This window comes from Hippocampus guttulatus, chromosome 9 (genome assembly GCF_054856545.1).
Source record: "Hippocampus guttulatus isolate MCC_2025c chromosome 9, RoL_Hgut_1.0, whole genome shotgun sequence".
NCBI lineage: Eukaryota > Metazoa > Chordata > Actinopteri > Syngnathiformes > Syngnathidae > Hippocampus > Hippocampus guttulatus.
This window is the reverse complement of record NC_141269.1, coordinates 4,370,368-4,389,477: the sequence shown is the minus strand read 5'-3', so window position 1 is coordinate 4,389,477 and position 19,110 is coordinate 4,370,368. Positions and strand designations below refer to the sequence as shown.

Below are 19,110 nucleotides of genomic sequence, written 5' to 3'. Positions count from 1 at the left end.
TGGCGGATCTCCGAGGACCCGCGCTGCGTTTGATGTTACCGCGGACTCCCACTGCACGCAAGTGCGCGCTGCCCGGCCTTGTGTTGCCATCTCCTGCTACCTTTTAATGAAGAAGAGGCAGGTTTCCAGGGACAGGGGAGACTCTTTGAATGGTTGATTTTCATCAGCTTCTCACTCTCCAGACAATAGTGCCGATTGATCTCACGCTGGTTTTGAAGCTCACCTCAGCCATCAGGTGTCTTGAAGATATGGAGACTGCTTGTTGGAATATGAGGGTCCACATTTTATGTTTGATTTGATTTGGACACAAGGCAGAAGACGCTTGAGTCAGATCTCTAATCATCTGTCCCCATTGATCTGTCTGAGTCTTCCGCAGATTTTTTTTTTTTTTCTCAATCGGAAAAATAGCAATGCGAGTTCGACTGGTTAGCACGTCAGCCTCACAGCGCTTAGGTGCAGGGTTCGATTCCAGCTCTGGCACTTGCTGTGTGGAGTTTGCATGTTCTCCCCGTGTCGGCGTGGGTTTTCTCCGGGTACTCCGGTTCCCTCCCACATTCCAAAACATGCCTGGCAGGTTCATTGAACATGCTAAATTGTCCCGAGATGTGAGTGTGAGCGCGAATGGTTGTTCGTTTCTGTGCCTTGCGATTGGCTGGCAACCGGTTCAGGGTGTCCCCCGCCTACTGCCCGAAGACAGCTGGGATAGGCTCCAGCATGCCCGCAACCCTTGTGAGGATAAAGTGATCCAGAAAATGGATGGATGGTTGAAAAATAGCACTTGATATTTTCAATGATACACTTGCTAACAACATATAATCAGGACAAACTGTTTTTTTTTGTCTCAATTTCTCTTTCAATGCTCATTCCATGTGCACCCTGGCTGTCAGTATGAGACCTGTGTACCTGAATACAGTCTCAATTTCTATTAGTTGTTCTTCACAGAGGATCAAGAAAATATGCCCGTTTACTTGTTATATTGACTGTGTACTTTTCTTAAAGGGTTGTAACACTTCCAGAAAGTTGCCATGTCCCATTATCAAGTGAAAGAGCTTTTAATTGTGATCCCTGTCAATATACTGGCATAGATAGAGGAACAAAGATACATAATTCCCTAGTAAATAATCATTTTCGTCAACAAAAGCAAGGAAAGGCCCTTGAAGGTGTTCTTGGATGAGTTGAGCTGACACTGAACTCCATCACGCATCTTTTGAAATGAACATGAACATATTTTTCCCATATTTGGGAACCAAAATCAATATAGGTGCAGACGTTTGACTGATGAAAGGTACTCACCGTGTTTTATTTTTCTTCTTCCCTTTCTCTCACCCCTTCTTCTGCCATCACCCTGACACCCCTGTGCCCCCCTACTCCCCCACCCACCCCGCAGATCCCCTCTGCTGGCCAGCTAATGGAGGCTTTGCGTGTGAAGATGAAGGAGAGGAAAGTGCTGACAGAAGAACTGGCCACGCTGGCAACAGCAGCCGCAGTCAGCGAAAAAGCCTGACTCCCCGGGCTGAGGTTGGGAAAACTGTCATCCTCTTCTTTTTCGCCCCAACCCCCAAACTTACCTCCCCTCCACCATCACCCCGACTCGGTGGGAACTCAACCGAGCTGGGCCTCAGACTCACTGCACGCCGAGCTTTTGTAATGAGCCCCCTCAACATCTGTGTTTCCAGAAACGCCTTTTAGCCCCGAACTCAACAAAGAACCAGTGGTGAGAAAATAATTTTTCCAATTTTCTTTTTCCCCTAATTTGGCATCGTATGGTCTTTAAGGGGCAGGACCTTGACCCGACGAATGCCAAGTTGAGACTTTGACAATGTCGGAATTGTAATTAACAGTAAAATCATGGTTTTTGATTGCAGGGTGATTGGATTCATTTTGTCGTATCCCAAACCTGCAAAGTACACCTGTTGTCTTGTTCCAGAAATGTGTCTGAGTTCAAGGATCATCGGCCGTCTACAAGGGGTTCTATTCTGTGGGCGGCGAAGGTCCCGCTCCTCATTCCTCATGATTGACAGCCGACCGGGTGGGCGGCGACCCCCCTCGCTGTTGACATCACGAACACTGCGCACACGGGAGCGGTTCCATCCTTGACACCTTTACGTCCGCCTCGCTTCTTATTCATGTTTGAGGTGCAACGCGGCTCTCCGCTGTCCTTGTGCCGGCGTCCTCCACCGGAGACCATACATTTTTCTTTTTAATTCATATCCTGGCCTTTTTATTTTCCCCTCTCTTTCTCTCTCTCTCTCGATATTATGTATAATTAACCATGCAAAGAATCCTCCGTTGAAGAATTTAGAAAAAAAAATCTACTTTTTAATCCCCTCACCACCCCCGCCACCACCCTCCTCCCTTCTCGAGTATATGCTAATGATGTCGTTTTCCTTTATCTTTTTATAATAAAGGATTAGGCCAGGACTGTCTCGGGCTGCATCTCGGGGACCAATTTAGCCAAGATCCAGGAGAGATGAGCCCTGGTGGTTAATTACCATTCATTAACATAGTTTGCATCTCCTCGCTCCAATACCCACGAGCCAGCTATTGTCAATATTTGTCCCATATACATTTCTGCCTGTTTTTGTGTCCGTGTGGGTATGTGCGTATGACCCCCCCCCCCACCCCCCCGCCTCCCTCCCTTTTGTCGCTGTCCTCCAGCGTCGCTAATGACAAACATTAATAACTTGCAGCCCCTTCTTCCTTTTGCGCAGTCAACATGTTTGTGCCCCCACAAAGCTATTCTATTTCTGTGACATATTCAAATGCGCCCCCACCCACCCTGCTTAGCCCCTTTAGCTGCGACCCCTCGGGTTTAATTAACCTGGCCTTGCCTCTCATGCTCCCACAGTGAAGACGTTAAAACCATCTTGAACACACGCACACACACCAATGTCCCGCTCCAGACGTCTTTTTTTTTTTTTTTTGTCTTTCCAAGTGTCGGAATGGCGTGCCATTCTCTTTCTTCCCCACGTTTCATTCTCCTCATCTTCCACTTGTCTTTCCTTGTTCTGCTCTCATTAAGAGGGAGGCGTCCGCTGGGAATGACTTTGATCGCTTCTTCCAAATGCAGACTTTCGCTTGCCTGTTTATTCATTCCAGCACAGTCAACTCAGTGTCATTTCCCCTCCTCTTATCCCCATGTCTGTGTGTCTCGTTTTTTGGGGGGGTTTTTTTAAACTTTCTCCCAACTTTCTGGGGGCTCTCTCGCTGCAGGAGATCTTCAAGGTCAAATCGTCTTTCCCCCTTAAAATCGTATTCATCTGTTCCAGCCCTCCATAAAACACCAACAAAAAAGTCTTAACATGTAAAAACCAAATTGCAATTGACAACATTGTAAAAACGTAAAGGTCAACATTCTTGAAATGTATCGTGACCTCACCCTTCATTAGACATTGTGCTGCTTCTTCTGTTGTGTGTGCCTTGACCAGCAGGGGGCAGCACAATAAATAAATGCATATGCTCTATAAAAGAAGACGGACAAAACTGCTCAGTAAGCAACAGGATTAGTTGTCTTTTTAGGCAGAATTCATGCCTTGTTCGTTGCCTGTCAGGATTTCCGGAGAGATGTGGATAGCTTATGTCAATTCAAAATGATTTGTATTGCTTAACAGGTAGTTTTCCACATTTATAGATCCACTGTGATCTAATAAGTTACACGTGTAAATGAAAAACGAATTCAGACTGTTGTTGAAATTGCACTCGTTTTTTGTAAAGAGACTTCATGATGTGACAAAAATAATTGGTTTGCCCCGCCACTGCAGCATTCTCGTCCGGTCTTCCCCCTCAGTGCTTTCACGCATTCCTTACACTATCCCTATGTAGTCACATCGACACAAGAGCCTTCCTTGTGGTAGTCGCAGAGCAGAGCTGCTCGTCTCAAAGGTGATGTCGACAACGGCAAACCGTAAGAGGAGGTGGATTAGCAAGCGGGTCAACTGGCTCTTCATTCGCATCCCACCCACCCCCACCCCTTCCTCCCCAGGATCTTAGACTGAGGCTTTAGTGAGCCAGCCGCCATGGGGCAAGGCTTAAGACGTCCGCAGGGACGTACCAGAAAAGGATTGCCTGGACACCAGACACAAGAAATAAGCCCCTATAACCACAGAGCATTTGAGATTTTGTTTCATTTTTCACAAAGCTGTACAAATACTTTTGCCACACTGTATCTACGAAAGCAACTACTTTCCATGAATGACCGATCGTGGCCAACTGTAGCGCTGCCATTCGAAAATTGGAATGTAGTTTTGCCGTAAGAAGACCGTCTGTCAGAGTTTTTCCATTTCGGCGTGTTGATATGCATGCGAAGGCCGATCGCCAGTTGATCACAATTGTCCAGTTCATTTGGTCATGTTGCTTCGCGTACGGCCCTGATGCGTTGAAAGGTTATCGTCAAAGGGCCATCGTGCTCCAAAATATCGTCGACGGTAGAGTGCGACAGAAAAATAATCGTCAACGGGCTGTTTGAGAAAACGAACATATTTTCCCAAAATTCCCGATGCCCACCCAAAACGATATGTAGTGTAAACCCAACTCCGTTGTGGATTACTGTTTCAGGATCCCGCTATTTCGGAGATCGTTTTAAATGCAGTTATTGACTTCATTTTGCGGCCCGGTAGTCCAGTGGTTAGCACGTCGGCTTCACAGTGCAAAGGTACCGGGTTCGATTCCAGCTCCGGCCTCCCTGTGTGGAGTTTGCATGTTCTCCCCGGGCCTGCGTGGGTTTTCTCCGGGTGCTCCGGTTTCCTCCCACATTCCAAAAACATGCATGTCAGGCTGATTGGACGCTCTAAATTGTCCCTAGGTGTGAGTGTGGGCGTGGATGGTTGTTCGTCTCTGTGTGCCCTGCGATTGGCTGGCAACTGATTCAGGGTGTCCCCCGCCTACTGCCCGAAGACGGCTGGGATAGGCTCCAGCACCCCCGCGACCCTAGTGAGGATCAAGCGGTTCGGAAAATGGATGGATGGACTTCATTTTGGTGAGGTTGTTGTGTGTAATTCCGCTGTTGATCGCTTGATGGTGGCACACTATTTAGTTTGAGTCTGGAATTTTCAAAGGAGACGGAACACCGGAAGTATCTTAGCACAGCCTATTTTTTGTTCAATATTATTAAATGCCATCCTCTGTAATCCTGTTTTTATGTCGACACAAAGTGACAACGTTTCATGTATGCTAGGGCATTTTCCTTCATAGGCACACAGGGTCTTGTCGGGCTTCTAAGTGAAGTGAACGCCAATGGGGCTGTGCACGGGGCTACGTGAAGGTGAAATGAATGTTATGGGTGAGGCGAAATGGTAAAACTTCCATCCATCCTTTGAGAAGGACGCTTTCTTCCCTCGTGGTGCAGACATGGAGGTTACAGGCGCAATGCAAAAGGAGTAAACACGCTGCATTATACATTTGTCAAAAATGCATTTGGCTGCATGTCCCGGGTTCGCTTGTTATCTATAAAGTGGGTGCCAAACGTCTGCGGCGGCCGATATCAAAGTGGGACGTTGGCAGCACAGAGAAGTGTGTCAGCGAAGCAGTCACCAGAGAGACTCCACCGCAAACGACTAATTGTGAAGCCAGAACACCCTGTGTTTGTTTCGGAAGGGGAGGAGGGGCACGAAGGGCCATTTTTGGGTTAGGTCCCATCCAGGTTTATAACACGGCGACCTAGTAAAAAAGCAATCAATTGAATGCCCTTTGTGTCGGTCTTTCTGGTGTTCCTGTCTTCGCCACATGGGCTCAGTATCAGACATGCACGTGAATAAAGAGTTCATTTTGGCAATTATGAATCCCACTACAGTTCTATGCAGTCCTGCTACCAGACGGAAAGACCTACCTATGTCGTTTTCAATATACAACATATAAATCGCTCAGTTTCACTGTATACATCAATAATGATTAGGAGTCTCCCTGGACCCAATAAGTGAGACGCCCTTGAACTCGTTGACCACCTTTTTCTGGCACTGACAGCATGCGTGCCCCTGCAAACACCTTCTCCGCCTTCAAGATCTTCTCCTCGCACACTTATCAGTGCTGCATGATGTCTCTGCAGTGTGTGGACCAACATAACACCCCCGAAAGTGTAGTCTATCTCAGGTGATCTCGCTAATTAAGTCAAGAAAGTAACATACCTTCTTTTTTTTTTCTCTTCTAATTCTTGTTCTCTCTCTGCCCTCAGTTCCAGTGGCCGATAACAAAGACGTGTTTGTATGCATAATATGAACGCCCGGAAGGCGGCCCTGCACTGCAGGCCCTCACAACCCACCTCACCCTATGAGCACAGGTGGAGCAGGCCAGCATCACTGGGACCAATTAGAGCAGAGCGCAGGTACATTAACATGTTTGAATGGAGGGACATGCTCGAGTTGGTAATGTGGTTTAAAAATACAAATATTGTATAAACTAGACACATATCACACCAATAACTACAGTGTTTGTGGTTATAGATATATTATTCTTACTGAAAAACACGTAACCCCCCCTCCCCCCCAAAAAAATGGTGGGTCTTTTCCAGCTTCCCAGTTCGAACTAATTAAAATGGTGAAAGTCCCGTTAAGTCACTGGTAGGAGTGTGAGTGCAGCTTTGTGTCCACTAGAGGGCAGAGCTCGATCATGTTCAATTGGAAAGGAAGATCGGTTGCCATGTTTCAGAATCATTGGCATTCTGTGGTTATAATTTGGGAGTCAGAAAAACACATTTTCATCTGATTGTTGCATCATATTTCAATATGAATTATTTAGATCGATTGGACAGTACAGATGAAACGTTTTAAACAGATAGATCAGCTTTTTGGAGTTTTATTATACAGAAAAAAATCTGACAGTTACAAGTGACCTTGTAGTTGTACTGAAATATTGCAGCAGCTAAAAAGCTGGCATTATTCGCGAGCCTTTTTTTTTTACTTGCATGCTCTCTCATTTTCCACAAGATGGCACTGCTCGCACACTAGACCTATCTACAGTACCTCGTTGAAAACTAGCTGATGCAGTACAGTATTGTATTCACACATGCATACTTGCAACAATGATATGGATTAAAGGTCCCTCACAACTGAGCATTTTTTTAAATACAATGTGTGTCAATGTATGTGTGTGCCTGCACGCGCGCGCTTTAAACACATTTTACTACATCGCCCTATACAGTGTACAGGCACACCGGAAGTCGGGTCCCCCCGCCCTTCACTCTCTCCAACTGCATGTAACTCATGACAACGAATCACGTGACTCGTAGTATGTATGCGTTAATCTAGGATTTAAAACCAGGAGATTAGCTGTTCAAACCACCACCTACATCGAATTATCCCAGCATTAAGAGTCAACTAATTACTCGTATCATTTGATGTCAATGTCGCAATTAAAATGTTTTCATTTATTTGGATTCAATCACTATTTTAAATGAGACCTGTCTCTGCCAACTGATTCTTTGCAGGAGTCCTGTTAGAAAGGGGCGGAGTTGCTGTCTCTGACGTCACCCAGCGGGTAGTCACATGCTCCCACGGTCCAATCGGGTTTCCGAGGAGAGCCCATCGAGACCCCCGCAAAGTGAAGAGGTATCGCGCGGCAGCCACCACACACTCCAACCCCACCGTGCATTTCGTCCGTATTATCAATTACTGTTATTAATTTGCGAACGCTGAGCCATCTCGTCTGCCAGCATGTCTGTAGCGGGCCTCAAGAAGCAATTCCACAAAGCCACTCAGGTAAGTGAGGATGTCCTGCAGAATGTCACGCTCTTTTTACTGTGATTTAAAAATGTATTATTGATGTGTATAAGAAGGTGGAGGCTTTGCTGATGCTGCGGCACCTCACCTCGAATGTTTTATTGCATCGGAATTTTCAGCCTTTCCACCGCATATCAGCCTTCCATCCTACCCTTCAGATGACATTCTGCGTCACGTGACGTGGGCTTGGCGCGTTGAAACGGCCGATTAACGGGATTTTTTTGTCCTTTTCCATTATTATTAGGGTGCACGCACCGCACACACACACCACTCACTCTCCACGATGGAGGTGTTATGCAATCGTTAAGTGCGACTGGCCGGAAATCCTCTCCTCTCAGCTGCGGCACGACATGACCTGAGCGCCCTCTAAGCATTTTGGGCGAGGGACACTTAATTTGGTACACCTCCCGTATTCAGAGTGATTAATAGTATTAGTCGGGAATCCACTGCAGATCATCTTTACTCATATATGCATCAAGGCCCCCCTTTAGCCCCGGGAGACCAAAAATCTTGAAGCCATCCCCGAGGAGTAACATTCCTAAATAGAACATGAAGAATGAACCTGTTTTTGTCACAGGATTTCATTCTTTTATGCAATGGCTTTTCTTCACCTGGATGGACCGTTGCCACCAGGGGAAGTATAATATGGACACAGATAAAATACACGAAGAACATTGGCAACTATGTGGCTGTAAAATTATTCATTATGCAACGCTCAGAATTTATATGCCCATGAGTATCGCTACATGGTCTGTCTGCGTGTGTTGCTTCACCGTTTGTGTTCAATTACCCTGTGCTCACTTCTGTGACATAGAAGCTGAATTCATTAGTCCACCTGTAGTGTTTTTCTTTGTGAGTTAGTATTCAATTTGTGGACTTCTGAAGAACAAAGTTAATGTCGTTCTTAATGTGTAGTTTGACACTAAACTTCAAGCTGCAAACAAGAGCCCTCGAAGTAAGCACACTTGACATCTATTTCGAAGAATTCTTCCAAACTGCTGCTTGTTGTGAAATTGCCTTTTTTTTTTTTTTTAACCCTCACTCTCTCACCCGGGGATGGCAACTACTATATTTCAAACAACTCTTAGGTCAAGGACCCACTTTACTTTAAAAAGGGTTTACCTAATTTTTGTCCCTCCATTGTATCCATAATGAGGTCACCAAAACTGTTAGATACACTGTACAATACAGTGGATTTTCAGTATTTGTTTTTAATCTTTATATTTAAAGAAACTAATTGTATTCTTCTACAAGTTTGCATTTACACAACGTCTGGAACATCCACGAACAATCTCAAGACGCAACTTACCTTCTTCCTGACATACAAAACTTGTATCGTCATAATGTAACATTTCAACAGTTCGATGACAACAATGTTTAAAAACACATCAACCATGAGGAGACTTGCCAAAGGTGGGAGCTTAATTTCCACAATCAAGATCTTGTTGGCGCTCTTGTCTGGTTATGAGTCATTGGTGTTGTCGTTTGTTCCTCACTGAGAGGCTTGTAGAGATGATTTAAACCAAATAGCACATAACATCGTTACCGGAAGTGTTCAACGATGTGAGCTGTTCAATAGAAAGATGAGAAAAAATATGCTATTACCCGTGAATTTATTAGTCATCAGCTCATTTCACCACACTGGACCCAGTTCAAGTGGTTGGAGTGTGATTGTTTTATTGTCGTCCATTGGCTGCGCTTCTCAAAAACTCATGTGCCAGAGAGAGAGAGAGTGTGTGTGTGTGTGTGTGTGTGTGTGTGTGTGTGTGTGTGTGTGTGTGTGTGTGTGTGTGTGTGTGTGTGTGTGTGTGTGTGTGTGTGTGTGTGTGTGTGTGTGTGTGTGTGTGTGTGCGTGCGTGTGTGTGTGCTCACGAGGCTGTAATTGTATGAGGCACTGAGTTTCAGCAATATACTTTTATTCCCTGTCACACATTCGCCGTGAAATCTTAATTAGTAACTGTGCAGGGAAAGTCACATTTGAACATGATCTGACAAATGTTCAAAAAGTAATAAAGTAGGAATACAAAAATCCCTTAAGCACTCGTTAAGTGTAAAGACAAAGAGCATTTAAGATGATAGCAGGTTTGACTTCCATTTTGATGTCATTGGTTAATTCTGACCACAGCCCCGTTCCTGTTTATTGAGGGTGTGCACACTTGCGCAACTTCATTGTCTTGGTTCTTTGATTTTACTTCCCCTCTTTAATATATCCCCCACCCTCCACTCTTATTTGGGGTTATCTGTCTGTCTATCTTGCTAGCGAGCAATCTGTCCACAGGTCGGGCTATCTAGCTAGCTAGCTGGCTAGCTAGCTTTTATTCCATCTGTCATCTATCCATGGATTTGCCTAGTGAACCCCAATTAGGTAAAAGACGCCCTTTGCACCTCCTGTCATGGCCCTGTAATCCAAAATCCAGACATAGACGCACACACTCTCACACACACACACACACTGCACTCACAGGAGACCTGTCTGTGATGGTCACGAGATGAAGTAATATGTCGGCAAACTTAGGGGGATCAGATGCATATCTGCGCTAATGGGTCATTACTCCATTGCCAGTGAATGTCATTTGACTTAAGACGGCATTTTCGCCCGTATTAATAGCAGTGATTGAGAGATTAATAGCGATGATTCATTTGTGCTTTATTGCATGTCGGCTAATCAAATGGCATGGCCGCTTTGTCTTCCCCATTCAGGTTGTTTTACCTTGCTGGCACGGCTCTAGAGACGACAGCAGAAGTAGGTTGTGCATTAAACAACGAGCACCGATTGTTGGTAGTCATTTCATGACTTTTCCATCATAATTATCAGAGTTCAGTCCTCAAGCATGAGGCCTCAGTTCTGCTTTTTCTTTGGTTTATTTCAAGAAGGAGCCAAATGCGGTGCTGCTGGCAGTGTATACTATACCTGCGCAGAGGCAGGTACGATGATGATATGTGTGGAGGGGCGTGGCCCGGCAGAACTGCAGTTGGGCCATCTGCGCCACTGTGGGAGTGTATACAGTTCACGTTGACTTCATATGTCAATCCAAGCAGCTCCTCTCATTCGCTTTAAATGGGGCACGCTCACTCTCAAGTGAAGACATGATGTGCATTTTCCCTGCTCGAGCGTTGGTGTAGGAGATTTTTTTTAACCCGCTTCTCTTATCCAAACTCACCTGCAATGAAGGTTATTAAAGTAATGAAATAACTCAAAACTAAAATTAAAAGAACATTTTTGTTATTGATATAAAATAAAAGCGAAAATGCTAACTGAATCTACATCTTGCGTTTATAAAACTAACTGTAAAAAGAAATCAATGTTCGACTGGCTTAGCGAGCAAGATGGCCGCCGTTGGCTTCACTGTTGATGTATTAGTGCACCACTTTGTATTTAAAGCTTCCACTGCACCCACTGCGGCACATCTTGCAATCTGACCGATGAGAGCCACACAGAAATTGGCTTACGCCTCGCCGGGGACAGATGGCCCGTCCGAAAAATGCTGCAGTGACCTTAGCACCGCGCGTCTGCTAGTCGCTAACTAGCTTGGTAGCTTTGCGTTAAGTCACGTTATAAGACTTAAGTGAGAAAAAAGACGTCTACTCTCAGGGACTCAAGGACATCACGGCCATTTTGCAAACGAAGCACGGTGAAGGAATAGAAAACTGCCGTCTTTCACTCAGCCAATGAATTTTACAGTCGTAGAAGCGAAGAAAAGAGTGGGTGAAATGTTCTGTTTTGTACCTATTCGTTAACTTTGCCTCATTGCAGAGCAGATGTTGCTCTCCTAGAGAACGCCTTAGTTCCTTCTAATGTGTGGGGGGGGGGGGGTGCATCGAGCTGCAGTTTTTCAGCGCAGTATGCAAGTGGAATCCGTTATTTTCCTCGGCGGACTATTGTGTGTGTGCGAGCGGCATACTAATACACGCTCATGGTCAAGAAGTGTGTGTGTCCACTGTTGTGAAGGATGGCATAGCTTGCAGCCTTCCGTTCATCCATTAAGAGTGATTGTTTGGCAGGATGGAAGTGGAAGTGGAATAGTAGACAGGTGAATTGAGGCGATGGGGGGGGGGGGGCAGCAGAAGGCAAGTGGGTGACTCATGTCGCCCGGATGCTCGGTGAGGAGCACTGCAGTACAGCGAAAAGTCCATCCAGCTGGGATGAGAGCAGATGGGGGGTTCCCTGAGGAGCTGGTGATGGAGTGATGGGGGATTCGGTGAGGCTCTCTCTTGGCTGTGTATAATGGGATGCTTATCAGTTTAAATCTTTCTGTTGTGCTGGCGTGTCACATTATCATCAACTGTGGGTTCCGACGGTCACTGTTACTGTCAAAGTAAACATCCAACAAAGAGCAAACACACAGCCTCTGCTACCTGTAATAAAAAAGATTTATTTTTTAATTGTATTGTATTATTGCAGTAGTCATTATCATCTTTAAATCAATAAATCATCAAATAACTAATCAAATATGCATAAAGGATTATGGTAGTCTGAAAGGTGTCTTTTTTAGAGCCTGCAGCACTTTTCTCACTGACTTTCTGATGTACCTTCTTCCATTTTGGCTTTTTTGACCACCACAGTAAAATCTTTACTTGAGTTGGACTTTTGACTTCGCACTCTGGTGCTTTTTTGGGGGCTTCCTTCTGCAGAGATGCGTCAGAGTCAGGCTTGTGATTTAAAGCCTTGTTTACGCATAGTGCTACTGTGACTGCTAACCAATCAATACTGCGCCACTTTGCGGCGCCTTTCTTCTGGGGTACTTAACTGTAGTATTGCTCTACTTGAAGGACGAAAAACAAGATCAAACAACAATGGCGGCATCCACTTGCATTTAAAGCAAGTGTGGCAACCTAAGGCCCAGATTGAAATAAGGATGAAAAAAAAAAACACTAAAATGCCTCTCAATTTTCTTACACCAAACCAAAACGGAACATTTCCTGTGTTCTAAAGACCTTTTTTGTGGGTCCGCCCATGAGAGACATGCCTACTCGCTTTCAGGTTGCTACGTAAAACAACTTCAACGGCTGTAGTTTCCACCAAAATGGAAAATTTTCACAGTTCTTTTTGGACAGGTCAGTTTTTGAAAGACCGCCGGAAATGACCATTTCAAACCAACATGGCTGACTTTGTGTTCTTGAGACTTTTTTGTGAGTCTACGTATGTCACGAATTCCTACTCCAGTAAATGTCCTGTGTTAAGTGAAACACTCTTCCGGATCTAGATTTTGAATGAAAGCTGATGTTGCTGCGTTCTCGCTCTGTGCTTGGTTCACTTGAGCCACTTCGATTGAAAAATTCTCTCCCCTCTCTTGAGGTTTTCTGTCTGCGATTGTCCAAATAATTTAAAAAGCCCCACGTACAAGGTCAGACGTCGCGTTCCCTGCCGTCATATTTGTTCTTGGGGGGGTTAATCACAGACGCACGCTGTCTGTAACGAGCTTATTTTTAGCGATGGGGAGTGCTGGTGCGCTCACGTCATTTATTAAGCCTAAAGAAAATGACGCCTTGTTTGCAGGGTGACGAGGAAGTGAAGATGAGCCTTTCTCTGCTGTCCTTCTCTTCCTCCTCTCTGCATCAGTATTCGGGCCATGGCTGATGTTTTATTCAGTGCGTGGAACATTCCAAGGCATCCACTTCTGCATAGTAGAGTGGTTTTGAAGCTTGGGGCATTTTTGGCATGTGTTTGGGTCTACTTTGTTTCCTTAATTAACGACTATATGGCAGAAATGGAAAGACGGTGGTAAATTGAATTACTCGTGTTGCTACTCACCATCACTCACCATCATGCGTTTGTTCTCATCTGATGAAAAGTCAAGTAAAAATGGCTAGAAGAGGGGTGTCGAACTCATTTTTGTCATGGGCCACATTTCCCTTGGAGTGTCGTTATGACTGAAACTGTATAAAAAAAAAAAAGTCAATAACACCGGTTTATTCATCTATTGTTTAAGTTACTGTTATAAGAGGTTTGGTCACAAGAAAATGCTTACAATATGTCTCTTATTTATTAAATATGAGAATTTCACATTTTTGTCAAGATTTTAGGTAGCATCATGGAAATTGCCACGTTTGATTTGCCATCTGGGTCCACATAAAATAACGTGACGGGCCATGTCTGGCCCCCAGGTCTTTAGTTTGACACCTGTGGTGTAGAAATCTGCCTGATCATGACAACTTGTCAAAATGCACCCGTTTCTATCCATCTCAGGGGGTGCCCATTTTGCTACTTTCTGTTGGCTGAAAATGACCTCACGGTTGCCCGCGAGGATGGCAGGCATGCGTTGAAAAGTTGTCATCCACGGGTTGTCGAGTGACCAGGCACTCCAGCAACTCAACTACAAAAAGGAATTTTAAAATATGATTTTTCATAATGACCTGTTGTTGCCAGAGGACCTCAGAGGGCTTCTGAAGTTCCAGTGTGCCCTGGGGAACCCGAAGAATCGGGATTAAGTCCCCTGAGGTCAATGGTGTCATCATTAACCGAATTGAATGGAGGCCGCTTGTCACTTTCTTCAGGCCTCATTCGGTCATCTTGATTGCATTGACTGAAGGGCACGACCGTAAATGGCGAGATGTCATTCTGCACACGTGGTGTTTACAGCCTCGGAGACCTTGCGGGTGTATATGGGCAAGATCAAAGTTGGTCAAGTAGAGGTCGGCCACTTGGAGGGTCATTTTGGCCGTTTCTTTGGGGGCCTCCAGAGACCAATTTAAGATGGATTTGTTGTCCAATTGCTACCAAATTTGAGCCACATATACTACACGGATGAGTGACGCTAAATTGTGAAAGAGTTTTCGCAGGCGAAATTTGATGGCTAAGAAATGACTTCGCTTAACGTGGCCGGAGCCAGTTTCAATGAAATTTGGTGGTCGTGTATCATGAATAAACCCACAAAAAAGTCTCAAGAAGCCATTCCCAAAAAGACACCGCAAGGCAGCCATTTTCTTTGGAAGCAGAATTTTCAGAGGCCCTTTAAAGACAGACTTGCCTGAGAGAACTGTGAAGAAATTCTGTTTTTGAAAATGTAGCCCTCAAAGTCAGTTTTATTTAGCAAAATAAAATTTGGTCGGCATGTCTCTCACTAGTTTTGTCACTGCGTCTTGACAGAGAACGCTGGTAAAGTTCTGATAATTCGGCTCCAGAAAGTTCCTGTGTACTCTATAGAGTGATCCAAATAAAGACTAATATTTTCTTGGAGGGGGGTGGGGGTAGCTGGTGTCTTTAACTTGTGCGAATATCAACAAAGGACTTATTTTCGGAAGTGGCAGACTTAATTTCTCGTGTCAAATGTAGAAGTGGCTACATTGGTTTGGTGTACCTAATGTTATGGATTGAAAGCGTGATTTTATTTTTTTGAATACCTCAAAGTATCTTGAAACCATACGTACCACAAACCATGCCTACTGTAGCATCGCGCTGGGTCATTCACCAGCTGTTGAATGAACCTAAAAGTTTGGACTTTGCCCATTATTTAACTCACGTAAATGAGCCTAATGCGAACAGGGTGAATGGGATCGGTAGAGAAATGGGATGGAGGAGGAAATGATGGGGAGAAGAGGGCCTCTCACTTCCAGGCAGCTGGAGCAGCTTGTCCTCTCAGTGAAGCAATTTCTCCCCTTTTCTTCTTTGTGGTGTCCAGCTGCAGATGTTTTGAGCCCAACTGCAACTAAATATGGCAAACCACGGGGAACTCAAACAGCCAAGATATTCTCTTCCCTTACAAAAGTGAAACAGAATCATTCAAGAGTGCTGAATTCTTTTTTTTTTTTTTTTTTTTATGGTTCACAGGACTGTACCATTTTTGACTTTGGGGGAGGGAGAACGCTTGAATTGTGATTCAAAAAGTGCGGAGACAAAATATTTCATCCGACAGAAACCTGCTGTGCCTCTGCTATTTTATTCACGGATGGCCAAACTTTTGCGCTCAAGGGCCACATTGGGTTTTTAAAATGGACAGATGGGTCAGGTCATGCGTAAGTTAGGTTAAAGAAAAAAAATTGTCACGTGTAAAATAGTTTCAACCCCCCTATATTTTTTTGAGGGGGGGATTAGTGACAAATAATTCATTATCAATAATTGACTAATTATTTCATGAAATCGTAAAAGTCGTCATATGAATGTACAAGTAAAAATACATTTTATGTTCCATAAATATATGTAAAATTGGTGACTTTACTATTTTAGCATTTACAGTAAATAAAACGTATTTCATTTTACAAAACGTTACGTGCATCTAAGTTGGTTTGACAAATGCGACAGGACTCTAAATAATAAAAACGATCTGCCCTTTGTTGCTTGTGTGCAAAACTTTTGCCCTGCCCCTCATTTGTTGTCCCATGTAGGCAACACCAACAAAAAAACGCCCCAAAACTCCAATCTCCGTTTTTTTTGCACTTTTTGAAAGTTAAAAAAAACCCAAAAAACATGATGCCACTTGTTCTGCCACGTGCCCACCATGACATTCGCCCTCCCCAGCGCCCAGCAGCCCTCAGACTGGATGATTCCGCCGGGATTATTCCGTCATTAATCCGAGCGTGGTGATTTCGCATCCTATTGACTGAGAATCAGTGGGGCCTTAATCTTTAGGAAACGTGCGCGCGTGGCTGCGCCCACTTTGTCATGTGGCAGACGGAATGCATCGGATTTGAAGACGGCGCTCAATCATAACATAACCGTCATTGTGATTTACAAGACTTAACAGCGAGGGATGAGCGTTGTGCTGCTGACGCGCCAGACTCACTTCATGTCCTCATTTTCCATGACTTCGTTTTAGCACACCCACATCACACCCGCGCATTAACTCCTTCACAGCCAGCTGGTGACAAAGTTCTCGACGATCAGTCCACTGGCCACCGTTTTCTGGCATTAGTCACGTGACGTTCACAATGCGAGCGCGAAGGCACCTGAAGAGGGCAATATTGGTCAAAATGGTGACCCGCTGCTGAATACGTGATACAAAGCCAACATGAAGCACACAAAACACCACAGAGGCGTTTTCATATTTGACCTCTTTTATTAGGTCACCAGACTCCGGGATGCATCGCTCTTTATTATTTTTGCCAAAGGATTGTTGCGGTCTGATCGAACGTCTGCACTGAAGAAGAATCTGTTTTTCTGTCTTTATTGATCTGAGGATGAACGCACGGCCGCTTTATCTCTTCCGGGGTGCATGACTGCATGGCTCTCTTGAAGACAATTTATCCTCATCAGGCATGAAAATGAATCTTTCTAAACGCCATCTTGGCGGCTTCACTCTGCTCGGAAGTCACAGTCAGCCCCGTTTTGCTTGGTTTAGTTTCGTCTTCCCGCTTGGTTCAGGCGTCGATTTCTCATGTGTGCTTTGCATCTTTTGGCATCGTGACTGTCATGTTAAATAACGTGAAGGGCTGATCGCCACCGTCACTAGCGTGGACCTGCAGGAATTTTACGCATTCAGAACTTCAGTGTTTCCACAATAAGTCCCCATATGGTGGACAGGTGGGCGTTTTTACTCAACTGAATATCCGACATACAGAATCTATTTTTGTCTTTATGATACGACAAAAGATTTTGCGTTCCAAATTGTATATATTTAATTATAAAATCATCATCATCATCGCCATTGTGCGTCCCATCCACTCAAACGAGCACACGTCGGATGCCAGCTGGTTGCCTCCCCCGCCGACGTAGCGCCACGGGGACGCCGTCGGAGCGTGTGCTCGGCTCCGAGGCGGCCTTCTCACGACTGCTGTTACATAAGAGAAGGCTTTGGCGTCACGCGACAAACGCGCTGTAAGCACGGAACTCAGGCACTGCGGACACCGGGACGAGGCGTTGATGTGACGGTGGAAATATTAAATCGTAGTGTTGATTTGAGATGAAAAGTAACCTTCTGTCTTCATCTATCTTTTCCATTGTTTTGGGGGGTTTTTTTGCCTAAATTGCGTCACAATGAGTCTGTGATTTGGTTGAACCCTTTCATGCACCCTGTGACCTGATAACATGATAAGCTGTCCACTGTAGTGACCGCCGTCCCCGAAAGGGTTAAATATACGAACGTTTCCAGTTGAATTTGTGAATATGAGTTGCAGGAGTAACTCTGAGCTGCTTGGCGTTGACTGTCCATCCTTTTGTTGAAATCAGTGGGGCAACCAAAACCTCACCAACTAGCAGTTGACATTGGAAAGAGCGTGGCTTTTTTTGACTCGTCCAAAAATGGCCCATGCATACAGTTGAATCTCCCCTCCTTTTGGCGATTGGACGTCGGGGTGGATTAGCATCATCCGAAAAACTCACTGCCCGCCCGCGTGTTGTCGCCGGGCTTGGGGATTTTACAAAGGACAAATGGATTTCCCTTGATTCTATCAAGCCGGAAGAAGCAAACAAATAGTGTTTGCTCCCGTCTGTTGTCAGTGTCTTCATTTTGGGAGTAAGAGTTAGGTTAGCCTCTAGGTTCCAGTGGACGCTAATACGGTCTGGTGTTTGGCAAATGGGAGATTGAGCACGTTGCGACACGTACGTCTGGTGTCTTGCCCGGCCAAAGACGCTTGAGCGGCCATTGAAATTTCGCATGATTAAAATATATTTTTTTGCGAATGTCTTATTTCATTAGAAAATTGTTGAACACGCTCTCTAAACAACCGGTTATCATATCACGTCAGTGTCATTTAAAACATCAAAAGTTGTTTTAAGATGCTTCGGAAGGACTCCCTGTTTTCTTCCAGCAGCCACCTGTCCCTCAGAATAGCCTCGCTAATCACTCTTGTCGTTTTTAATCGGGCTCTTCCACACCGTGCGTGTATTTAAAGGTAGGAATCCTCCGATTAGAGCTCTGAGCAGGGAGGGGAGGGCGGGAGTGAATGGGGGTGGGGCAAGTTGAGCGGCGTGCAGACTCACATTGGGAGCCATGTGAGCCACCCCAATGCTAAGAAAATGGTCAAAAAAAAGAGGACAGGAGGAGGCATTAGGTGCTTGAACAAAACCCGAAGTCGCTCCTGAGGTTTCTTCAAACTGTTGGGTCCAACCAAAAATAACTTGGGTCAAAAATGGACTGACCACTGAAGTTTTGTACGAAATAGGTTGTTTTGTAGGTATAAAAAGCAGGATAAAAGAGGATTGGCCGTTCGATAATATTCAGCACTAAACGAGAATGATTTTGAAATACTTCCTATTTTTATTCTTCTTTCAAATGTGCATTGTCAAACAAGGTAGTGTGCCGCCAGCTAACGGCCGACAGTGTAATTACACTAAAACAAAATGGGAGGCATAGCGTAAGAGTGTTCTTAATGGTACCCTTCAAAAATCCATGAAATAGAACCGCAGAAGCGCAACCCCCGAAATTGCGATGGAGGGCGGTTCACCGATAAAAACTATCGTTCAAAAAATCCTAAAAGGTGTCTAACATTGTTGGACTATTGGGAAAAGTGGGATTAGTGGTGTAAG

The 19,110-nt window shown here is 44.9% G+C and overlaps 2 protein-coding genes across 10 annotated transcripts in view; both read left to right on the top strand.

The window, feature by feature from the left end:
* Window positions 1–2,421, top strand: part of cntln (centlein, centrosomal protein) — a 212,776-nt gene extending 210,355 nt beyond the window's left edge. For 3 of the 4 annotated variants that reach the window (XM_086119061.1, XM_086119060.1, XM_086119058.1), the window contains 3 exons: window positions 1,388–1,518; window positions 1,677–1,714; window positions 1,928–2,421. In XM_086119061.1, the coding sequence (XP_085975187.1) occupies window positions 1,388–1,504 (117 nt within the window). In that variant the 3' untranslated portion in view covers window positions 1,505–1,518; window positions 1,677–1,714; window positions 1,928–2,421. Of the gene's footprint in view, window positions 1–1,387; window positions 1,519–1,676; window positions 1,715–1,865 lie in introns of all 4 variants that reach the window. The other variant, XM_086119059.1, reaches the window with a different exon arrangement.
* Window positions 2,422–2,662: 241 nt separating this feature from the next.
* sh3gl2a (SH3 domain containing GRB2 like 2a, endophilin A1) overlaps window positions 2,663–19,110 on the top strand; it is a 28,987-nt gene continuing 12,539 nt past the window's right edge. The window contains exons 1-3 of one of the 6 annotated variants that reach the window (XM_086119067.1): window positions 2,663–6,084; window positions 6,167–6,316; window positions 7,418–7,538. In XM_086119067.1, coding sequence (XP_085975193.1) covers window positions 7,476–7,538 — 63 coding nt within the window. In that variant the 5' untranslated portion in view covers window positions 2,663–6,084; window positions 6,167–6,316; window positions 7,418–7,475. Of the gene's footprint in view, window positions 6,085–6,166; window positions 6,317–7,417; window positions 7,689–19,110 lie in introns of those variants that run through there. The other 5 variants (XM_086119069.1, XR_015101723.1, XM_086119070.1 and 2 more) reach the window with 5 other exon arrangements.